At 41.1% G+C, this 19,400-nt stretch overlaps 2 protein-coding genes across 2 annotated transcripts in view; one reads left to right on the forward strand and one right to left on the reverse strand.

The window, feature by feature from the left end:
- nt5dc1 (5'-nucleotidase domain containing 1) overlaps positions 1-15,642 on the reverse strand; it is a 68,040-nt gene extending 52,398 nt beyond the window's left edge. The window contains exons 1-6 of the mRNA XM_061051366.1: positions 15,250-15,642; positions 11,773-11,864; positions 10,338-10,409; positions 10,099-10,208; positions 8,044-8,123; positions 7,872-7,953 (exon numbers count right to left, since the gene is read on the reverse strand). Coding sequence (XP_060907349.1) covers positions 7,872-7,953; positions 8,044-8,123; positions 10,099-10,208; positions 10,338-10,409; positions 11,773-11,864; positions 15,250-15,342 — 529 coding nt within the window. The 5' untranslated portion in view covers positions 15,343-15,642. The remainder of the gene's footprint in view (positions 1-7,871; positions 7,954-8,043; positions 8,124-10,098; positions 10,209-10,337; positions 10,410-11,772; positions 11,865-15,249) is intronic.
- On the forward strand, positions 1,883-7,759 carry col10a1b (collagen, type X, alpha 1b). Its single transcript, XM_061051333.1, has 3 exons — positions 1,883-2,034; positions 2,513-2,648; positions 5,296-7,759. Exons 2-3 carry the CDS (start codon positions 2,528-2,530, stop codon positions 7,149-7,151), a joined length of 1,977 nt encoding a protein of 658 aa, XP_060907316.1. The 5' UTR covers positions 1,883-2,034; positions 2,513-2,527; the 3' UTR covers positions 7,152-7,759.
- Positions 15,643-19,400: the final 3,758 nt, after the last annotated feature.

Consider the following 19,400-nt stretch of genomic DNA (forward strand, 5'->3'; position numbering starts at 1 on the left):
AATAAAGAGAAAATAAAAGACAGAGCAGACATGCCATGGAGAAAGTACTTAAAAGTACAATAAAAACCTGCATGAAGCATGCTTTACAAACCACCGTTAACAAAAAGTACTGGTGATTTACAATTGTGTATTTTACATGGAATTGTTAATGCTTTTGTTTCTGTGTTGAATCCTTCAGTCTCAGATCATTTCCCCTTTTGCTCTGACCTTATGTTCATTTTTGGTTTCCCTTACAGTAGAAAAAAGGTCAGCTGCAGGATTCCCTTTTCGGTCAAGCAAAGCTGGCAATTTATCTCAGTAGAAAAAGAAAAAATGGAAAGAAAACAGAGATGTGATTGTGAAGTGGTGTTTCAGAACCTTGTGGAAGCTTGAATATTGTTGGAATACAAGTATTATCATAAAATGGAAGAGCTGGAAGCTTTTGGAAAAAAGTGAGTTTATGAAAGTTTTTCAGTCACATTTGCAGATGTTTGACTACAAATCCATTTTTTGTGTGACAGATTGTAGTCTGTATTCCAAAATCTTGGGAATGTAACTAATTTCTATCTGAATAAATACCTTTTTAAAAAGTCAAAACTCTCTCTCTTTCTCTCTCCGATTTCCAACTCTATCCACTGTCCTGTCACTCCAATAGACACTAAAAATCAATCTGAAAAAAACCTTAACCGATATGTGACGTCACTGAGACTACATCCATGTTTTATACATCTGCTGACCCTGAATATTTATAAGAACCTCTTAAAACCCCACTTAAAAATGTACAAACCTTCCCCTAAACAGTCTCATATTTGGATGACTTAACATACATGTTACTATAATACAATCTGATACAAGTTTCTGATCCATTTAAAGACAGGACAGCACCACATCCTATATCTCTTTCTACTACTTATTTGTACTAAAATATCTTGAGATTTTAGAAACCCTTGATGGGATATGCCGAGTTTGCAGATTCATTATTGTGAGCCCTCCACTCAAAACCGAGCTCTGCTGGGTTGCAGGTTCTTCTACTGCTGCAGAGCGTCTCAGAACAAAACCTCAATCCTGCCTCCTGGTGTCTTAAAGCTGCACTGTGGTTCCCTGTGACAAACCCCACACCACTGTGTACATATTCTCAAGACACTGATATATACCTGACAGCATGATCATAAGACTTTGATTAAAATCAGAACACAAAGCAGGCTTATGGTGACTTTCAAAATGCATCTTCGCACCAACACTGCTTGCTGTCAAAGTCAGAAATTGCAAATGAAAAACAACTTTTTCCAGCATCCATTAAAAGCAGGGGAGTCATTTTGCATTGAACCAAACTTGACAAAAATAGCTAAATGGTACACAAAGTCAACCACAGCCTCAGAAGTCGAAAGTTTTCAGACTGGAAGAAAATATTGTCAGTCTTGTACAGTCTTTACTTTTCCAGAAAAACACCCGGTAACAAGCCACTTAGTCAATAACGTGTAGTTTATTTTAGCACTAAACACCCATGTCCCTGCAGTTAAAACAAAAATCAATCCAGGACTTTAAAAAAAGAAAGAAGAGGAAACTTAGGCCTGAGTCATCTGTCAAAAAGTGCAAATAAGGATGTTAAATTTAAGAGCTACACCACCACGTTTCATAAACTTAACCGCCTATCATCTTAAGAAGATAAATCAAGATTTGAAATGATAAAAATGTCACCCAAGAGTGATTGTGACATAAATGACTTTGCTGCTGCTGTGTGCAGAGAGGGAGAAAAGAAGAGAGAGGAGGCAGGGGAGGAGAGGAGAGGAGAGGGAGAACCGTCACCCTAACGTGACAGGCCTCCTGAGGACATGGCACCCGTCATTAAAAATGACGTCAGAGCAGGGAGGGAACTTCCACGCGAGGTAGATCCTCCAAGATGCTGGAGACCAGCTTGGTATAAATACCTTGAGCCCAATGCCCTGGGAAGCAGCAGCTGGCGCTCAGACAGACAGACTCCACATCTAAAGGATATAAGAGTGCCGGGACAGCAGCCTCCCGACCCCACACAGTTTCGGAGCGTAAACCTTCCAGGTAAGGTGGCATTTTCTTCTGATTTCAGTTTACTGCACAGGGGATTCCCAACTGCAGCCTGGCTCTCGACGAGGGCAGGGCTGCTGGTGGAGTATTGGTGATGCAAGTGTAAAGAGCCATGTGCTATAGCTGGGTTTAAAAAGGAAGAAGTCTTTGCTTGTGACCAATCCAAAGACATTTTTGTATTGCTCTGTGAAAGACTTTGGTGAATTTAACTGCCAAAGAACAAGTTTAAGTTTTACAATGCTAAAATGTAGTCAACGATGTTCAAGGTAGAAATTGGTGCAAAACTGAATGAGAAGTTAATCTGGAAGATTTAGACATTTATTTGCATCTATCGCTTCTTTTCTGGCTGTTGGATGAACTGATGCACCAACAACACAGGTGCAATGTGACTCCAACATGATCCAACATGGTCCTTTGGTTGCAGACTGCCATCACGTGACTTCTTCTAAAAGATGGATTTCTGTCTTTGCAGGTTTAGCTTCCCAAGATGGATCTGAGGGTAACAAGCCTTCTCCTCGTCCTCCTGGCTTTGGCTGAGGCGACCCCTGAGAGGTATTACCACCATGTGCCAAAAGTGAGCAAGACTCCCTACCCCGTCAAGAGTCATGGTGAGTGACGTTGGTCTTCTCTCATTAGGGTTGTTAATGGACAAAACTTGTAATTTTGTGCACGTCTCATGTCAGAGAAATGATCATAGAGATTTGCTGGTAAACACAAATGCAATTGCTTCCAATTTATCTGAGTGATAAATTGGCAGGAAAAATGACTGCATCTATTCAATTTAGTATAATTATTAAATTGCTGCCAAACCCATGGTTCAGTAAACTGGTGTCGGACAGTATTCCTTACACATCAACCAGTTTTTGTCAAAATATTTAACAAATATAGATGAATGAAATTGTTACACTTCTGGGTTTGCTGACATTTCTTAGTTACTTTAGATGCTAAGGAGCACGGAAGCAGGTCTATTTCTGATTTTCTATATGGTAAAAGATGTTTTAAAATATTTTCTGAGCAATCTCCAAAATAGATTTAAAGCTACAGACAGCAAATACACATAAATAAGAAAAGTCCTACTAAACACTCCATGTAGCAAACCATGGTACAATGAGATTAAGTACTTCACTTTAAGCTCTTATCAGACCTTCATAACCAGTCAAAAGTAAGGAACATTTCTCAATTATTCAGCATATAATAAGTTCATCCTTTCAATGCCATGACAGTATTTTGGCTCATTGACAACAGTCAATGTTGCTGCCAAAATCTACCACTTCTTGATCATAAAGATGCAGTAAGCCCAGCACAAAGTCTCATTGGCTGGGAGCAGAGAGCTGTGGTTGAGCTGACCAGCCTGCTGTGAATGTGTGTAACTGTATACAACTTTGAGGCCGTGGTGTGGCAGTAAAAGAGCACGTGTGCCCTGGATAAATAAAGGGTAAAGAAGTTAACAGTCAATTTTGCTTCTTTCATAAAATAAAGAAAAAAATGTCAGTGATGTCTTTGCCAGAATAATGAATAAAAGCGTATTGTATTTCCTCACTAAACAATGATTCGAATTCAGCTTTCCAATAGCAAATGTGTTTGTCCAATTTGGTTTTTAATAAAGGTTCTGATGTGGTTTGTCTGCTCGTATGAGAGCACAAATTTGATGAATCTCCAAAACAGATGCTGGTACCACGTTGCAGGCACACCCTAACAAAACTGTTTTGTGGTTTTAAAATCAGCCCACATAATTTGAATGAGAAAAAAAACAGACTGCCTAGAAACACTTTCATGTGCTCAAACATGAAACCTAATAAACAAAACCCAGCAAATTTACTGTAGCCATTATTCAAATCAAAGGACAATGGAAAAGATCCTGATTCAGAGGGCGTTGATTGAGGACAACTGAATTAAGAAAAGATATACAGGCACTAGTACAAATATAAGAAGAATATTATTGTGCAGCAGGTCACACATGGTTCAGCTCCCAGGTCAGCTACTGTGGTAAGACTCATCACTGTCCTCCAGTTTGTAGTGGTTCTGGCCGCCAAAAAGTCCAGTCCTGGCAAAAACTTCCCTCTGTGAGGTTTCAGACATGGCTTTATGTGGCTTGAAAATGACAACCCTGTCAAAACAGCCTCCTCTCAAAACACAACAATAATGTCAAAAGAAAAGCTTAACTTTTGGATTCTCTCACAGGTCATACTTCTCTTTTGGCAACCATGCATTTAGTTTAACGGCATATAATGGATGTCTTCAGCTGCTCTGCATACAGTAAAGAACTAGTAGATATTTACTCTTTTAGAGCAATAAGTTCTATTTTAAAGCAAACTAGTGAAAACACATTTTAAAAAATTAAAATCCTTGTCAAATGTTTAACAGCCATCCTCTGGGTTAAAGCACTAGACTTTGTTATTTTCATTTAATCCTTTACTGACAAATATCCATAAAGCCATGTCTAGTAAAAACAAAGGGACAGTGTTTCCTACAGTATGCCATGTTTCCATTGCATAATATTATTTCTGATGTTGACCCCATAAATACAGATAAGTGAATAAAACAGCAATGCCAGAAACACCAATTTAGTTGAGATACATGAACTCATCTGACCGTATCCCTAAACCCTATGCTATGTGGCCGGAAACACACCAAGGTGATGCTGACAACTTGCCGACCACTAACTATACATTCACAGCCATGGGCAGGAGCAGGAAATTAAAGGGTGCAGTAGGGTTCACGCAAAATAACTGAGAAGCATTGGAACTGGTGTGTAAGGTCCCAGGCCCGCTTTCATACGCCTGCTGAGAACATCACCTCAGACCAGTGCCCATCAAGGCTATCCTGGGAGGAAAGGAGTGCTATCCCCACAATCACAGGGAGTAGTGTTTAAAGTCAGGTTGTGGTCCTATGAAGGATACCAAAACTTAAGTTGTAAAGTTATTCATGAACCTAGATGGAGCCATACTCAAGGCATGGGAAAGTCACAAGGAGGCAAAGAAAGTGGGAGAAATTGTTGCAATCTTTTCTCTTAGTTTCTATCAATTTCTGGTATGCTATTATGCTTTTCCTACATCCAACTACACTATCACGAGGTGTAATGTGCAGTACTGCTTTTATATTTAAGCTTAAGTTTCAGAAAAACAGACAGACATTTCAAGAACTGAACTAAACCATGTTTACTCTCAAAAATACCAGCTACATACTGACAATATGATATTATGTCTTGTGCATCATATAACATTTATATTTACATCATATCATTTATGTCCCTAGCTGTTGCAGGCCAGGATGGTCCTCCAGGTCCTCCAGGAGAGCCAGGACCAATGGGACCTCCTGGACAACCTGGAAAAAGTGGTGTAGGACATGCTGGACCACCAGGCCCACCAGGAGCTCAAGGAGCCCCTGGTTTCTCTCAAGCAGGTAAACCTGGTAACCCAGGTAGCTCAGGGAAACCAGGTACTCCTGGCATCCCTGGTGATAGAGGTGCAACTGGAGCACATGGACCAATGGGTCCCAGAGGTGCCCCTGGTACACCTGGTTCCCCTGGACCTGCTGGACTTTCTTCTGTTGGAAAACCTGGACCAGGTGGCATCCCTGGAGCAATGGGACACAGAGGAGAGTCTGGTTTGAAGGGACATCCTGGTATTCCTGGTATTCCTGGGCTTAAGGGAGAGAGAGGCATTGGAGTTCCTGGAGTTCAAGGAGCACCAGGTCCAGTTGGACCAATGGGCCCATCTGGTATGCCAGGTAAACCTGGAGTTGGTCAACCTGGTGCCACTGGATATCCTGGAGAACCTGGCAAGTCTGGCATGCCAGGAAGAGATGGTGCTTCTGGTGCAATGGGTATGCAAGGGCCAAAGGGTCACACAGGGGCTCCTGGCACAGGTGCACCAGGGAAACCAGGTCAGAACGGTACCCCAGGTACGCCCGGACCTATGGGTGCAAAGGGTCCACAAGGTCCTGCTGGTCAGCCAGGCTCCCCTGGCATGCCAGGTGTTGGCAAGACAGGTGAACCTGGAATTCCAGGTAGCAGAGGAAGCCCTGGTACTTCAGGAACAACTGGTCAGAAAGGAGAGCCCGGCCCAACTGGTTATACTGGTCAAGCAGGTGCTCCTGGTCCTATTGGCCCAGCTGGTCCACAGGGTGCAAGAGGATTCCAGGGTGAGGGAGGCCCATCAGGACCCAAAGGTGACACAGGTATGGTTGGTGCACCAGGCCCAAGAGGAACCAAAGGTGAGCAGGGAGCTCAGGGTTTCACTGGAAAACCAGGTAGCCCCGGGGCAGTAGGTCCTTCAGGAATGCCAGGTCATAATGGTGCTCAGGGTCCAAAGGGTGAACAAGGACATGGTGGAGCCCCAGGTCTTCCAGGTGCAAATGGTCTCCCAGGAGCCAAAGGACACACAGGACAACCAGGAGCATCAGGAAAAAGTGGTGAGAGTGGAAGGCCAGGACCAATGGGACCAGTTGGGCCCCATGGTCCATCAGGTCCTCCTGGGCTTAAGGGCCATCCAGGTATCCCAGGCCCACCTGGCCCAGCTGGCCAGATGGCTAAGGGACATTCTGGCCCTCAGGGTCCCCCTGGAATTCCAGGTGCCAGGGGTCAAGATGGGCTCCCAGGCCCCTCTGGTCCCGCAGGTCCACCTGGTCCACCAGGAGAGGTTGTATACCACCATGAGAAGAGCATGCCAGTCAAGTCTCACGAGGTTGTGATGCCTCATGAGATGATGAAGGCCCCCATGTCTGCCTTCAGTGCTGTGCTTACCCAGGCTTACCCTCCAGCTGCATCCCCCATTGTGTTCAACCAGGTTCTGTATAACGGGGAGAACCATTACGATGCCCACAGTGGTGTGTTTACCTGCCAGGTTCCAGGCCTGTACTATTTCAGCTTCCATATGCATGTTAATGGTGCCAACGCACTCGTGGCTCTCTTCAAAAACGAGGAGCCTGTTCTGTTCACCTACGATGAGTACAACAAGGGCTTCCTGGATCAGATGTCAGGCAGTACAGTGCTCATGCTGCATCCTGGTGACAGAGTCTTTGTCCAGGTTCCTGATGAGGAGAGTAATGGTATATTTGCAGCTGATAATGTTCACTGCATTTTCTCCGGGTTCTTGATTGCCTCAACGTGATTTCACAAATCATAATAAACCTCGCAACATTACTAAACATTGAACTGCTCAGAGAAACAAATCAATTTAAAAGAATGGAACTTGAGATTTGAGCTAAAAGAAAAGTATTATTTTTACAAGTAAAACTGCCTCATGTAAATCTATACAATAATCACAAGTATTTAATTTGTTACAGAATTACTTGACTGAAAAAGATATTAATGATGCGTCAAATTTTCAATTATGGTTCAACTTGATCCCTTTTCCCCTTATTCCCCTTTGTGGGTGCTTTACAAGATTTAGAAAACATGAGAAAATATTGGAAATTTTCTTAAGTGGTGCTTTACATCTGCCTGTAACATTTACAGTACGCCTTTTACATGTCTGTTTTTTAATGTCTGTTGTTCAAGATTTTTCCTGTGATATAAATACAAAAGACACACAAAACCAATGTACTATATGTCATTAGAGATCAGCACATTCTCACAAGCACTGTGACAAGCAGAACAACACAGAAAGAGAAAATCAAACTGCTTTTTTGAAACATTAATGTCCCATTGGATGTGTTAAGTTGTGTACCGCTAAGTGACCAAAACAAAGAATAAAACGTCTAGTTTGAAAAAGAAAAATACTGTCTTTGTGTTTTTTGAGTGTTGTTTGTTCAGCATGGGTCCCTGTCAGAAGACATTCTTAATGCGAAGAAAAACTATGATGTGTGCTGATTCTAAAAAAATCACATACCCTTGAATGCAGATGTGTTGTAATTGTGGTCAATAGCAGCAACCATGTCTTTCCAAAAGTCGGAATTCACCTCAGTTCCTCGCTGAAGACAAAAAAAAAGAAACATTTTTGAAAGTTTTTACACATGCAAATCTTAATAGTTACTACAAAACAAGGTTTTTATTAATATTACCTTGTTCAACATGTCCACAACTCTTCCACAGAGGAGGGCCCCGGGTAGATCAAAGTAGTTGTCATAGAAGTAGTATTTTGCTGCAAAAGAACAAAACAAAGTCAACAAAAAGCTGAAAAATATTGTGAAATACAACAAAATCATACCAGTATTTGGGGTATTTTTCAACTTGGGCCATAATTTAAAGGTGGAGTCAGTAGTATTTTTTGTCGCAGTTTGATACCACAACATTCAAACTGGGCCCCTCCTCCTGGGCTCACAGCTTCCAGAAGCGTACACTCACTGCAGGACGTAGTGTCTACGTCAACTGCTTGTACCAACACTGCAACCTATCGCATGCTAGCACAAGCTAACCACTGTTGTTTGGCACCTGCCAGTCCAACAGCCAACAGGCCATCTGTGTCAGAGGGTGAAAGCCATCGTTTGAGAAGGAATTTTATCTGCTTGGTGTTTCACCTCACTATGATTAGTTTGTTTTAATTTTTTTTCCAATTTCGCTGAATTGTATCTTCTCCTAAACTCACCTGCAAGCTGTCATTGGCTGGAGGATCAAAACAAACCAAAACATCAAAATCCAGTCAGAGGACAGGGTCTCTGCAGACACAGTCACAAACACACATGTATGGAGGTCCAGTAGTGATGATTGAGTTGCAATACATTTGTAGAAGTCTATATTTCATTTTTCAAGGAAATAGCTACTGACTCTATCTCTAACATACTTTTGAGTCTTAATGACATTTAGGTTCAAAATGTTGTAGAAAAATTGATGCAGGAAATTTCTTTAGTTATCAGCACCAAATCAGGCTTTGACTGCAACGTAATCCGTGGGGGCATAAGTGCCTCATCAAAGAGTGTCAACTAAAAGTGCTTGTTTGTGCCACTGACAGGCTTGGATATTTAAGCTAAAGTATCTGACAACATTATATAAAAGATAAGTGGAGAGATATGCATCGTTATTAAGAGGCTATCCACGTTTATACCAGAAACAGTCTTAACGTTTGCCTTCTTGAAAGCCAACACACTCAATTGAAATTTTCACTATAGTCACCGATTCATCTCTACTGCTGCCTCGACAAGTTAGCTTGTTTGTCTTATGTCGTTGTGTTGGATCTGAGCAAGTCCTGTGACACACCATAGTTGCGAAAAAACAAACAACATAATTAACTGATCAAGGGAGTAGTGGGACTGCATCTTTTGTGCTCTTTCTCAAGGTCAAATTACTGCTTTTGTCAATGGAGTGTGGTGACTTTAAATGAATGGGTAATAGTTGTTTCTCTTTGTAACAACCTCCTCCATACTGTTGTGAGAAAATAAGAATGACATCTTGATCCTGTCATTTGCTGAAAGAAACACTTTAAGTTGATATGCTTTGATAAGATGCATTTGTCTTAAAGGTCCAATACAGACAATATCTAGTGACTGAAATGATAAAGTGAGCTTACTATATGATCAGACATTAAGGAAACATGCTATGTTGAAGTTCTGTCTTCTCTGACAACAATGCAGCAGTCAGTATGTCCTCCTTCTAACTTTAGATTCTGGTCCTGAATGATCTGGATTTGTTTGGACCAGAGAAGGTAGGCGGTTTTAAGGCACCCCACACAGCCGTTTTGGATGCCCCTCAGTTTGTCAGATATGAGAGCAGTTATCAGGTCAAACCAACAGGTGTTGCAGCGATGGAAGCGGACAAGATAGAAGTGATTGTACCCGACCTAAAAAGCCTCTGCATGTTTCTAATAAGCTCCACGAGCAGAAATGTGCTCAAACTAGGATCAATACTGGAGATGCTTTTGAAAAGAAAAAGAAAGGTTTACAGACTGATTTTATACGCTAGGTGTCAGAGTTACATATTGCTCCTTTAAAAGAAGAATTTGCAGACCAAGTGCAACCGGCAGTCAAAAAACATTTCATTGAGAGCCCAAAATCAGAAAAAGGGCCGCGGTTTCAAAGTCTTAGACCTCAAATACAGTATATAATAAAGCTTAATATGAGATAACTTCAAAAATATGGATGAAAATAAATGAATTTCAAAATATAGATGAATATCAATTATACCTGATCGTGTGAAGGAAGTATTGAGGCTGTTGAAGTGCTTCCATTCCCTTTTTGGACCGTAATGTTTGATGAGCTCTTCTGTGCTGAGGTCATTGGTTCCATGTGTCGCTCTAATAAAGCAAGACATAAAATTATTTCATTATTCCAGTTTAAAGGTCTGTGAAAACAATGAAAACTTCCACATAAAAATTTTTGTTTTTGGAAGCAAATCAAATGTATTCATTGTAACAAGAGCGTACCGCAAGACAGTTCCATCTTCAGCCAGCTTCACAAGGTTTCCATCCTCCAGATCCACCACTAGCCCTTTAAAACTGAACACAAAACTCAGCATGTTATAAAACAGTATGTACAAGGCCAGTCAACTTATGCTCTCAAGCCAACTGCACAGTAATTTAGTTGACATTTATAGTCTACAGATGAAAGATTTGGGAAAAAAACTTAATTGCGATTTTTTTCCCCCACAAACGTTGGGATTGTGCAAAAAACACAAGCAATAAATAATTATTGTGCAGCATCTTCTTTTTATTAAAACAAAAACAGTTCGATACAACCGACGTACTGCTCCTCTTTGACATTGAAGTTTCTACGATGCCAGGTTCTGTTGACCCTGAGGCTGTCGGACAACAGTTCAAGGTGTGGCGTGCCAAGTTGTTACTTGGAAATCAGGGATTGCATATTAGAGCTTTATTGAGAGTAATGGAAGGAAACATCATGAGTTGCATTTGTGTTCCTTGTTTTTTAGGATATGGGGGGAAAACTGGAATATTTGTAAACCTGACACCTTTATTTTCTTGTTTATTTTTTTGGGATCCAAATGACTATTGGGTAGAAGCAACGTTACAGCTGTTCATTAGAGCTTGACTGATTGATTAATCAGCCAGCCACATATCTGCCGATACTAGAATATCAAGTGACATATGGTATCGGCTGATTTTATCTCTGATATGTGCTGATATTACTAGATTTATTTACCAGTCGAATAGCATTTCATTTGGATTTTGTAGTATTACACTATATATGAATTACAACAAACATTATCACTCCTCAGAGTTTTGATGACGCACATACATGGGCAGTTACTTTCCAGTAGAGTGATCTTGTTTTCATTATACATCTTTTCCACAAGTGAGGGATCAATGCAATAAAAGTGTATATCTATCTATCTCCACAGACCATCGAACATTGATCTACGAAAGATATCGGCCGATATACTGTGTGGATATCTGATTTTTTTCCCCAATATCGATATCAGTATCGGCCCCAAAACTCACGTATCGGCCCCAAAACTCACATATCGGTCGGGCCCAAATATTTATGTTTAACAAAGCATCTTACTCCTCATCAAAAAGGTCTATCTCTGTAGGGATCCTTTCTGTAGCGACAATCTGAGCCTGTCAGCATTAAAAAAAAAACAGGAACTCTTATTTGGTGTATTTCTATCCACCATTTGCTCACAGGTATTACAATGCACCAACTACAGTCTGCTTCAGGACCTCTGACTAATGCAATAGAGTAAAGACAGTTTTTTTATACCTCTTAGTCATTAGACCCAAAAAAAATAAATTCCAGGTTAAACACTGTAGTTTTCCTATAGTGATGATTAAAATCCATTATACCTCTTCATGACACAGTTTCCTGCTCTAGGCTATAAGGAAACTGCAGCTGCTGACTCACCAGAAATCCCAGGTAGCGGGGGTTAGGTTCAGCAGGTCCTTGTCATAGCCTTTATGCTCCACTAGGTACCTGGCAAAGCTCTCATAGATCAGCTGCAAAAAAAACAACAATGAACAGATAACATCACTTACTGCAAATAAGCTGCACGGTCATGACGCAAATGAGAACAATAGAAACTAAATTCCCCGATTGCCAAGAATACAGAAGGGTTTTTTATATTCCTCCTTCCAAAGATCATTAGTGTGATTCATTCTTACACATCCAACAGACACAAAGAAAAGTTATCATAGTCACGTTTTCTGTCCACCTTATGAAAGACAGTTCAATATTTTCTCTCCTCGGCTCTTCTTTAAACCTTGAGAAAACGGGCCGCTCACTTCGTCTGTTGGGTTTTATTCCTTGAATTTTACTTTAAACACAGAATTATTTTTATTTTTGTAAATAAAGTCAGAAATCAGAAATCAGTAGCCTGTTGCACCAGCCGTGTGCAAGTGTTAAGTTATGTCGTAAAGTCCACCCGAAGCCCTACGTTGGAACTAGTTAGATTCTGACTAAAAGGTCATTATGCAAAATACACTTCACCATGTTTTTCTAACACTAACATGTATCTCTAGTCTGTCTATAAACTCCAAAATTATGAGAAAAGTCCATCCTTTCCGTCTTCTACTTGCTCCACTTTTCAGAAAATGTGTGCTCAAACAGGCCGTTTGGAGATTTTCCCTTCATGACATCACAATGGGGGTGTGGTCAGACACAGCTCATTTACATATTTAAAGGTACAGACACAGAAACAGCCTGTTCTGAACAGGGCTGAAATAGAGGGGTTTATAGACATGATCAAATACAGGATCAGAGTGGATTTAGAACAAGAAACTTCACACACATGTTTTGAGGAGCTCTGAGACTTATTTAAACTGGTTGAAGAGGAGGAGAATATGTGACCTTCAAGTTGAGTCATTGTTTGATTACCACAGAGACGTAAGGTTCATCTTCACTTGTAGAACATAACGTCAGAATACAATTCACTTAGCAGACTCTTTTATCCAAAGCGACATACATCAGAGAGTAAGTACAAGACTAATCCACACACCGCCACTGAAGTAGCGGGAGCAATGCAGGGTTAAGTGTCTTGCCCAAGGACACATCGGACATGTTGCTCAGCTGGGGATTGAATCCTCGACGAAGTAGGTTGAGAGGCGACGACACTACCAACTGAGCCACAGCCGCCAGTGGCCGCCAGGCTGAGTTTAAAGGTGCACTATGTAGATTTGGTAGTGAAATTTATAAGTTGGTGAAGTGAAGCAAAGGAGTTCAAAGGAAAACAATGGTCCCTGTTTGGATCGCTGTATCTCCATTAAAGGCCCAAAAAGCCCAAAAATAAATCTTTAAAAAAAAAAAAGCATCACCATCAAGTGAACAGCTACAAACTTCATCTACAGCTAGTGTTAAATAACAACACAGCTACTCTGTTGTTGGGCGGCGGGATTACAAACCAAAGTCATTTCTGAGGGATACAGTCTATCAGAGAGAACACACTGATATTTAACAGCCGGTAACACCCTATGCTCATCCTCCAAGTTATCCCACCTTTCAAAATCATCGCCATGACAACCGTAATTTACAGAGGACTTTACACCTACTAGGAGAGCTAGGTTTAAGATTAAAGATGTAAAATCTGCCTACATTGGGTCTATCTCAGCTGGTGCAACACCTTAAATGTTAGTAGAGGGTGAACTCCGTCATGAAGTAGAACTTACTTCAAACTAAAGGCTGCGTTTGAGCTTTCACATGGCCGATGATGACATGGCTGACTCTTTACAAGATACAACTATAGACTGTAAATATTAATGGACGAAGCATGAGTGACATCAGTAATCTGCAGGAGGCTCAAGAGGCTCATCGGCAGCAGCCGCCATGTTGGAAATCCTGTCTTTACCTAACATTCAGTCAACCTAACGACAGGCTGAGAGCTGGAGCTGAGGCAGGTTTTAAGTCTCTTGACAAACCGTTACATCACGCCCACCTGTCAATCATTTCAGCTATGCGTCTAACTATGGATAATACGTAAGGTTTTCAAAATCAAAATGGATCAGTTTAAAACTAATTCACCCCCTGTACAGTGTGTGCCAGTGAGCACAATATCTATCAGACATATTTTGTTTTTGTACCAGGATGTAAACATCTTTATTTATGCTGTAAAAACTGCTTTTTTGCCATTCACGTGTAGGTGACTTCCGGTGTTACTGGAGCCAGCCTCTAGTGGACAGCAGTATTTTGAGGTATCATGAGGTTGCCACTTGGATACAACATCTCCTTGGGGGCGATCAAGTTCTGTAACCTTTTGGAGATTTAAGACACCATGGTTTGAAACCTCCCAACCTCTGTTTGTAACTCTTTTACACAGGTGGGTTTTATTTATTGTATCTATTTGTATCATACTCATCGAACTCGCTTAATTATTTTAGTAAATTTGAGGCTTTTTGTTAAGTCTTTACTTATTTGTCGTAGCTTCTTAGAAATCCTTGAAATTTTAGTGGCCTTGTATTCATCTGTCTTCTGGTACTTTTTATAATTTGTTGTCGGTTTTTTAATAGATCCAGTAATGACTTGATGTCACTGTTAATGAGGGTTGTCCCTCAATAATCTCTTGATTATAAATAAAGGTTGAATGAATGAATGAAAGATGCAATCCGGTCCTGAGGTTTAAGACTGAATACCTTCTCCAAAATTCTGTATTGAGACTTTAGACTTTTTGGTATTTTGCTATCCTGAATTACAGTCAACACAGAGATTAGACTCAGTATTCAGAGTTAAAAATCTGACTTTATTCTAAGAGTTATGAAATAATAGTACAAATTGAGTCAGAAATAAGTGTTAAAGGTAAAAAAAACTCAAACGTGATTCCCCATATTCTTGCATTATTAAAAGATATGTTTGACATGCATTGGACAACAGAGAGCATTATTTATCTGCAGGCCTGACTCAACCACATCATAATGATTGTGAATTGATGTTTGTGTTGTTGTTAAATGTGACCAATGTGTTGCCTGTGAATCTGTTGAGCTTTTTTTTAAATCGTGAGTGGATTCTGATGTGAGAGGATGCTGATGACAAGAGAGGATTTAAAGGCATGTGTGATGATCACCGCCGACGTTCAACCTGTGAGTCACGCAGAGTGACTGCAGCATCAGGAGCATCACCTCACACGCACACACACATACACAAAAACACACACACATCCCTCTATTCTACCGCTTCCCATAATGTCATATATATTTCTAAAGAGAACATATGCAGACAGTAGAGATAGGATTGGCATTAAGTGACCGTGGAGCGTATTGACGGCTCCGCGCTATTTTTACTCCAGATGTGCTGCAGATCGAAGCGTCACGGCCACCGTATGATTATGTATGGGCGCTAGCTATATACACACACACACACACACACACACACACACACACACACACACTCACTCACCCTGGAGGTCTCCTTCAGGTGGTATCGGCAGAGCGTGTGGTCCAGGTCGAAGCCGATAACATCACAGTCGGACAGGCTGAAGTATTCGCTCATTGTAGCTGAAGCTGGGAGGACTGGACGTCACTGTGTACACCACAGTGATGTTGTCAATGTCACTGAGTGACGGCGGGGACTGCTCCCTGTGCCCGCGCTGCTGCTGGCTTCACGTTTGAACAGCCGCCTGACAAAAGTCACCGGGCACCTCTTTTCCGACACTAAACAATCACACCTGAACGGTTAGAGTCGGTAAGTTACCCAGGAGCAAGAAGTGAAACTCCTGTGTGCCAGGAGAAGGCGGCAGAGAGGCGAGTGCGGGAGAGAGGAGAGCGTGCAGCGCTTCCGGGTGTGGATCCCGTATCACTCAGTGTAGATGCGCAACATGAATTTTGAATGCGCACTGCGCATAAACTTGAGTGATACTCATGAGTTCAAATATTTTTTCTTATCTCTGAAAAAAATGAAATCTAGCAGGATTGCTAGAAAGATTAGTGCTGACTTATCGAAATTCTTGTTTTGATTTCTGGCCCTTGTTTACGGTGGCCCTTGTTGAATTTTTTTTGTCCTTGCTCCAGTTTGTTGTCTGCTTACATTTGCCTGATGTTTTCTTTTGGAAAAGTTAGATTATATATTTATTATATTTTAAATTGCTCAATAAAGACGGTTGAAAAAAATCCATAAAAAACTTGAGTGATAAGTAAGGCTTTTAATTATAGGCCCAGTGGTTTAGTGGTGCCTGAAGAAGTGGGTATTTTACACCACATGTTTTTGGCCAGTAGTTCAGCAGTATATTTGACCTCTGTTATAAACGGTGACTTGTTGCAACACCCACACTTTCACTGAAACGTATTTTCTAAAGATTTATGTTTTTGGGCTTTTGTGCCTTTAATAGAGAGACAGGGCAGTGGATAGAGTCGGAAACCAGGGAGAGAGAGCGGGGAACGACATGCGGGAAAGAAGGCCACAGGCGGGATGCAGCCTCAATACATGGGGCGCGCTGGTGGCGCAATGGTTAGGGCGCGCGCATAAAAACGTATTTTCATCCCCCACACTTTTTATTTACTTTACACACAGCATTGAGATCTTTAAATGTTTTCCTCTTGGTTGTTCTTTTAGCTGTATTTATTTACTCCCGTAACTTTAGGATGTAGCGGAAGTCCCCTTTGCAGTTTTTCAAAATAAAAGCACAGTTTATATGAAGACTGGAAATAATGAGACTGAGGCATATGGCAATAAGAAAAGCAAAATAAAAGCATCACAAAGAGCAGTTTTGAATCTCGTTTTTAGAGCTTAAGCTAACTGGGTTACTCACAATGGATGTTCATAAAGTTAGTGTCTAATTATCTTTTGTAACTTTGTCTTGTTGTATGATGTGTCAGCTAAACTTAGTTATTGGACATTAAATGAAACAGAATGTGTTGATTTGCTAGAGGGTGGTAATATACTAGCATTAGAACACCTGCGCTGATCCACCCCTGTGTACATGCATCCACAAACATATGCATACATAAATAGTGACATAAAATAAAGATAATATTTTATATATTTCTGTATTCCTACTTTTATATTGTTTTGAAGAACAACTGAATTTGAAACAAACTGTCCCTGGCATTAATAAAGTATTTCTGATTCTGATCCTCTGATATCACTGAGGGTCATCAAGGACTCGACACACCCTCATAACTGCCTGTATTCACTGCTGCCCTTTAGGACAGAGGTGCAGGACTCCTAAAACTCAGACCAGCAGACTGAGGAACAGCTTCTTCCTCCAGGCCATATGACCAGGAGCAGTGTCCAGAGGGAAGGTGCCACCCCAAAAATCCTAAACTGTGATCGGCTATTTGCTTTGTCAGAGGCAACTATTCTGGCTTCTTTTTTTTAAAGGCTGCTTTTACTTTATTTTTTTGGTTTATATTTCAAATTGTCAATAAATAGTTTGCACATCTCTTTCATAACACAGGTGCATTGGAAAGTAATGCCCACTGTCTTGCGTTTAATTAACTATCTGGCCATTTTTGTGGACCAAAACATAACTAATCAATGTATTTTTGTAAGTCAGCCACGGTGCAGTAGTTTGCATGCATTTAAAAAAAATATTTTTAATTGTGAATTTGAACACACATCTTCCTTTCTTGTGGGATGACACCTTGCAGTGGTTAACACTGTTGCCTAACAGTGAGGAGGTTCCTGGTTCAAATCCCTGTCAGACAGGAGCTTCTCTTTGAGGTGTTTGCATGTTCTCCTCGTGCATGTGTGGGTTCTCTCAGGTTCCTCCAGCTTCCTCCAACAGTCCAAAGACATGCTGGTTAGGTTAATTAGTGACTCTACATTGCCCGTAGGTGTGAGTGTGGCTGGTTGTCTGTCTCTGTATGTCTTCCCTGTGATTGACTGAAGGGCAGAGGGTACGGTGCCCTCATTTGAGAGAGGCAAACTGATTTTTTTTTTTTAAGGATACAGTACAATGTTTGTTGATGTGGGTATAGGTGCTCATATAAACAACAACTCGTTGGATCCCATTAAGTTTTTTGGCTGCATCAAAGTAATTTCTATCATCTGCTGCATTTTTCTCAAACTTTTATAATAAACTTAAAGTCTAACTATCAAAAAATCGTTTGTTTGAATTGTTTTTTTTTCATCAGCTTCTTAGACTGTAGATATTAATGAGGCCTGAGAGATGTCACCCATCTGTTACTGCAGGGGGCTCTGGAGACTCATCGATAGCAGTTCCCATGCTGGAAATCCTAAATTTCAGTCAAATTAGATGACTTCTGTGGCCCATCCGCATGGGGCCGGGGGGGGGGGGGGGGGGGGGGGGGGGGGGGGGGGGGGGAGTTTGGTCCAAATTGTCTCTTAATGGCGTTGAGAAACTTGTAATTGTGTATTATAGATTATTAAACAAATATATCAAAACCTTGTTTAGTTGCTTTCATAATGTATGAAGTTAATCGTATACTTTATGACTTTTGATCCTCCATATCCATAATAATGTGACATGTAATAATAATAATAAAAATAAGTTTATGTGAGGTGCGTAGTGATTAGTGCACACGGCCCATGTGTGGAGGCTATAGTCCTCCAAGTGGGCGGCCCAGGTTCAAATTCAACCTGTGGCTTTTTCCACACATATCAATTCCCCCTCTCTCTATCTCTCTCTCCCTTTCCAACCCGCTATGTACTGCCCTGTTTCTCCAATAAAGTTGGCATAAGGACTGTTTAGTGATGGAGGAAGTCAGAGATATAAACAGGTGCCTGATCATGCAGGGATTTATCAACAAAAACAAGGATTTTAAAATGAATTCTGGCTTTTATTGGAAGCCAATGCAAGGAGGATGTTGTTCCATTCCCCAAGATGGCTAGGGGATGAGGGGAGTAACAATAAATTAAAACCCAGGGAAAAGAAATAGGAACTAAATATAAGCAAAGTTTAAAAAGGATTTATTAACAAACTAAAGCAAAATGTGCAACACAAAACAAGCTTCTTCTAAAAAAAAACACCAAACAAAAGAGAAGCCAATCTAGCTCAAACACAATTCAAAACTAACAATCAAGATATAAACAATAAGGCAGCCTCCTCTCCTGCTCTCTATAGTTTGCTCCTGATTAGAAATAAGCCACAGGTGTGGAGCAACACCTGGGGAGCACACACAAAACCACCACGTAACACGTGTTGCTCAGTTTGGTCGTTTCTCAACCAGGAGGTCGGGGGTTCGACTCCCAGCTCCTGCAGCCACATGTCCAATGTGTCATGTGGGCGAGATAAGTTACCCCTTGCTTCCACTGCTTCGTCAGCGGTTTCAAATGTGTATGAATAAGGATACTGATGGTCACTTTACATATCAGCCTCTGCCATCAGTGTGTGAATGTGTTGGGGTGACCTGCGGTGTAAAAACGAGTCAAAAAAGTGATAAAACAAACTCAAGACCATTTCCTCTTTGCCTTTTTATGAAATCACCGAAAAATTGTAAAACTGAGGATAAAACATGACAACAACTTTCTTTCCCAGCTGCTTCCTGCTTACTGCTCTCAGGTGCTCTCCTCCTGCATGGCCTGCTGATGACTCATGACGTCACAGAGCCGCTCCCCATTCCTGAGCAGGTGCAGGTGATTGGCGCAAC

The sequence above is a fragment of the Labrus mixtus genome, chromosome 12, assembly GCF_963584025.1.
Source record: "Labrus mixtus chromosome 12, fLabMix1.1, whole genome shotgun sequence".
NCBI classification, from domain to species: Eukaryota; Metazoa; Chordata; class Actinopteri; order Labriformes; family Labridae; genus Labrus; species Labrus mixtus.

Coding starts and splice junctions, on each gene's coding strand:
- col10a1b (XM_061051333.1), top strand. CDS start 2,528: ATGGATCTGAGGGTAACAAGCCTTCTCCTCGTCCTCCTGGCTTTGGCT. Junction 2,649..5,295: donor CTACCCCGTCAAGAGTCATG/GTGAGTGACGTT, acceptor TTATGTCCCTAG/CTGTTGCAGGCCAGGATGGT.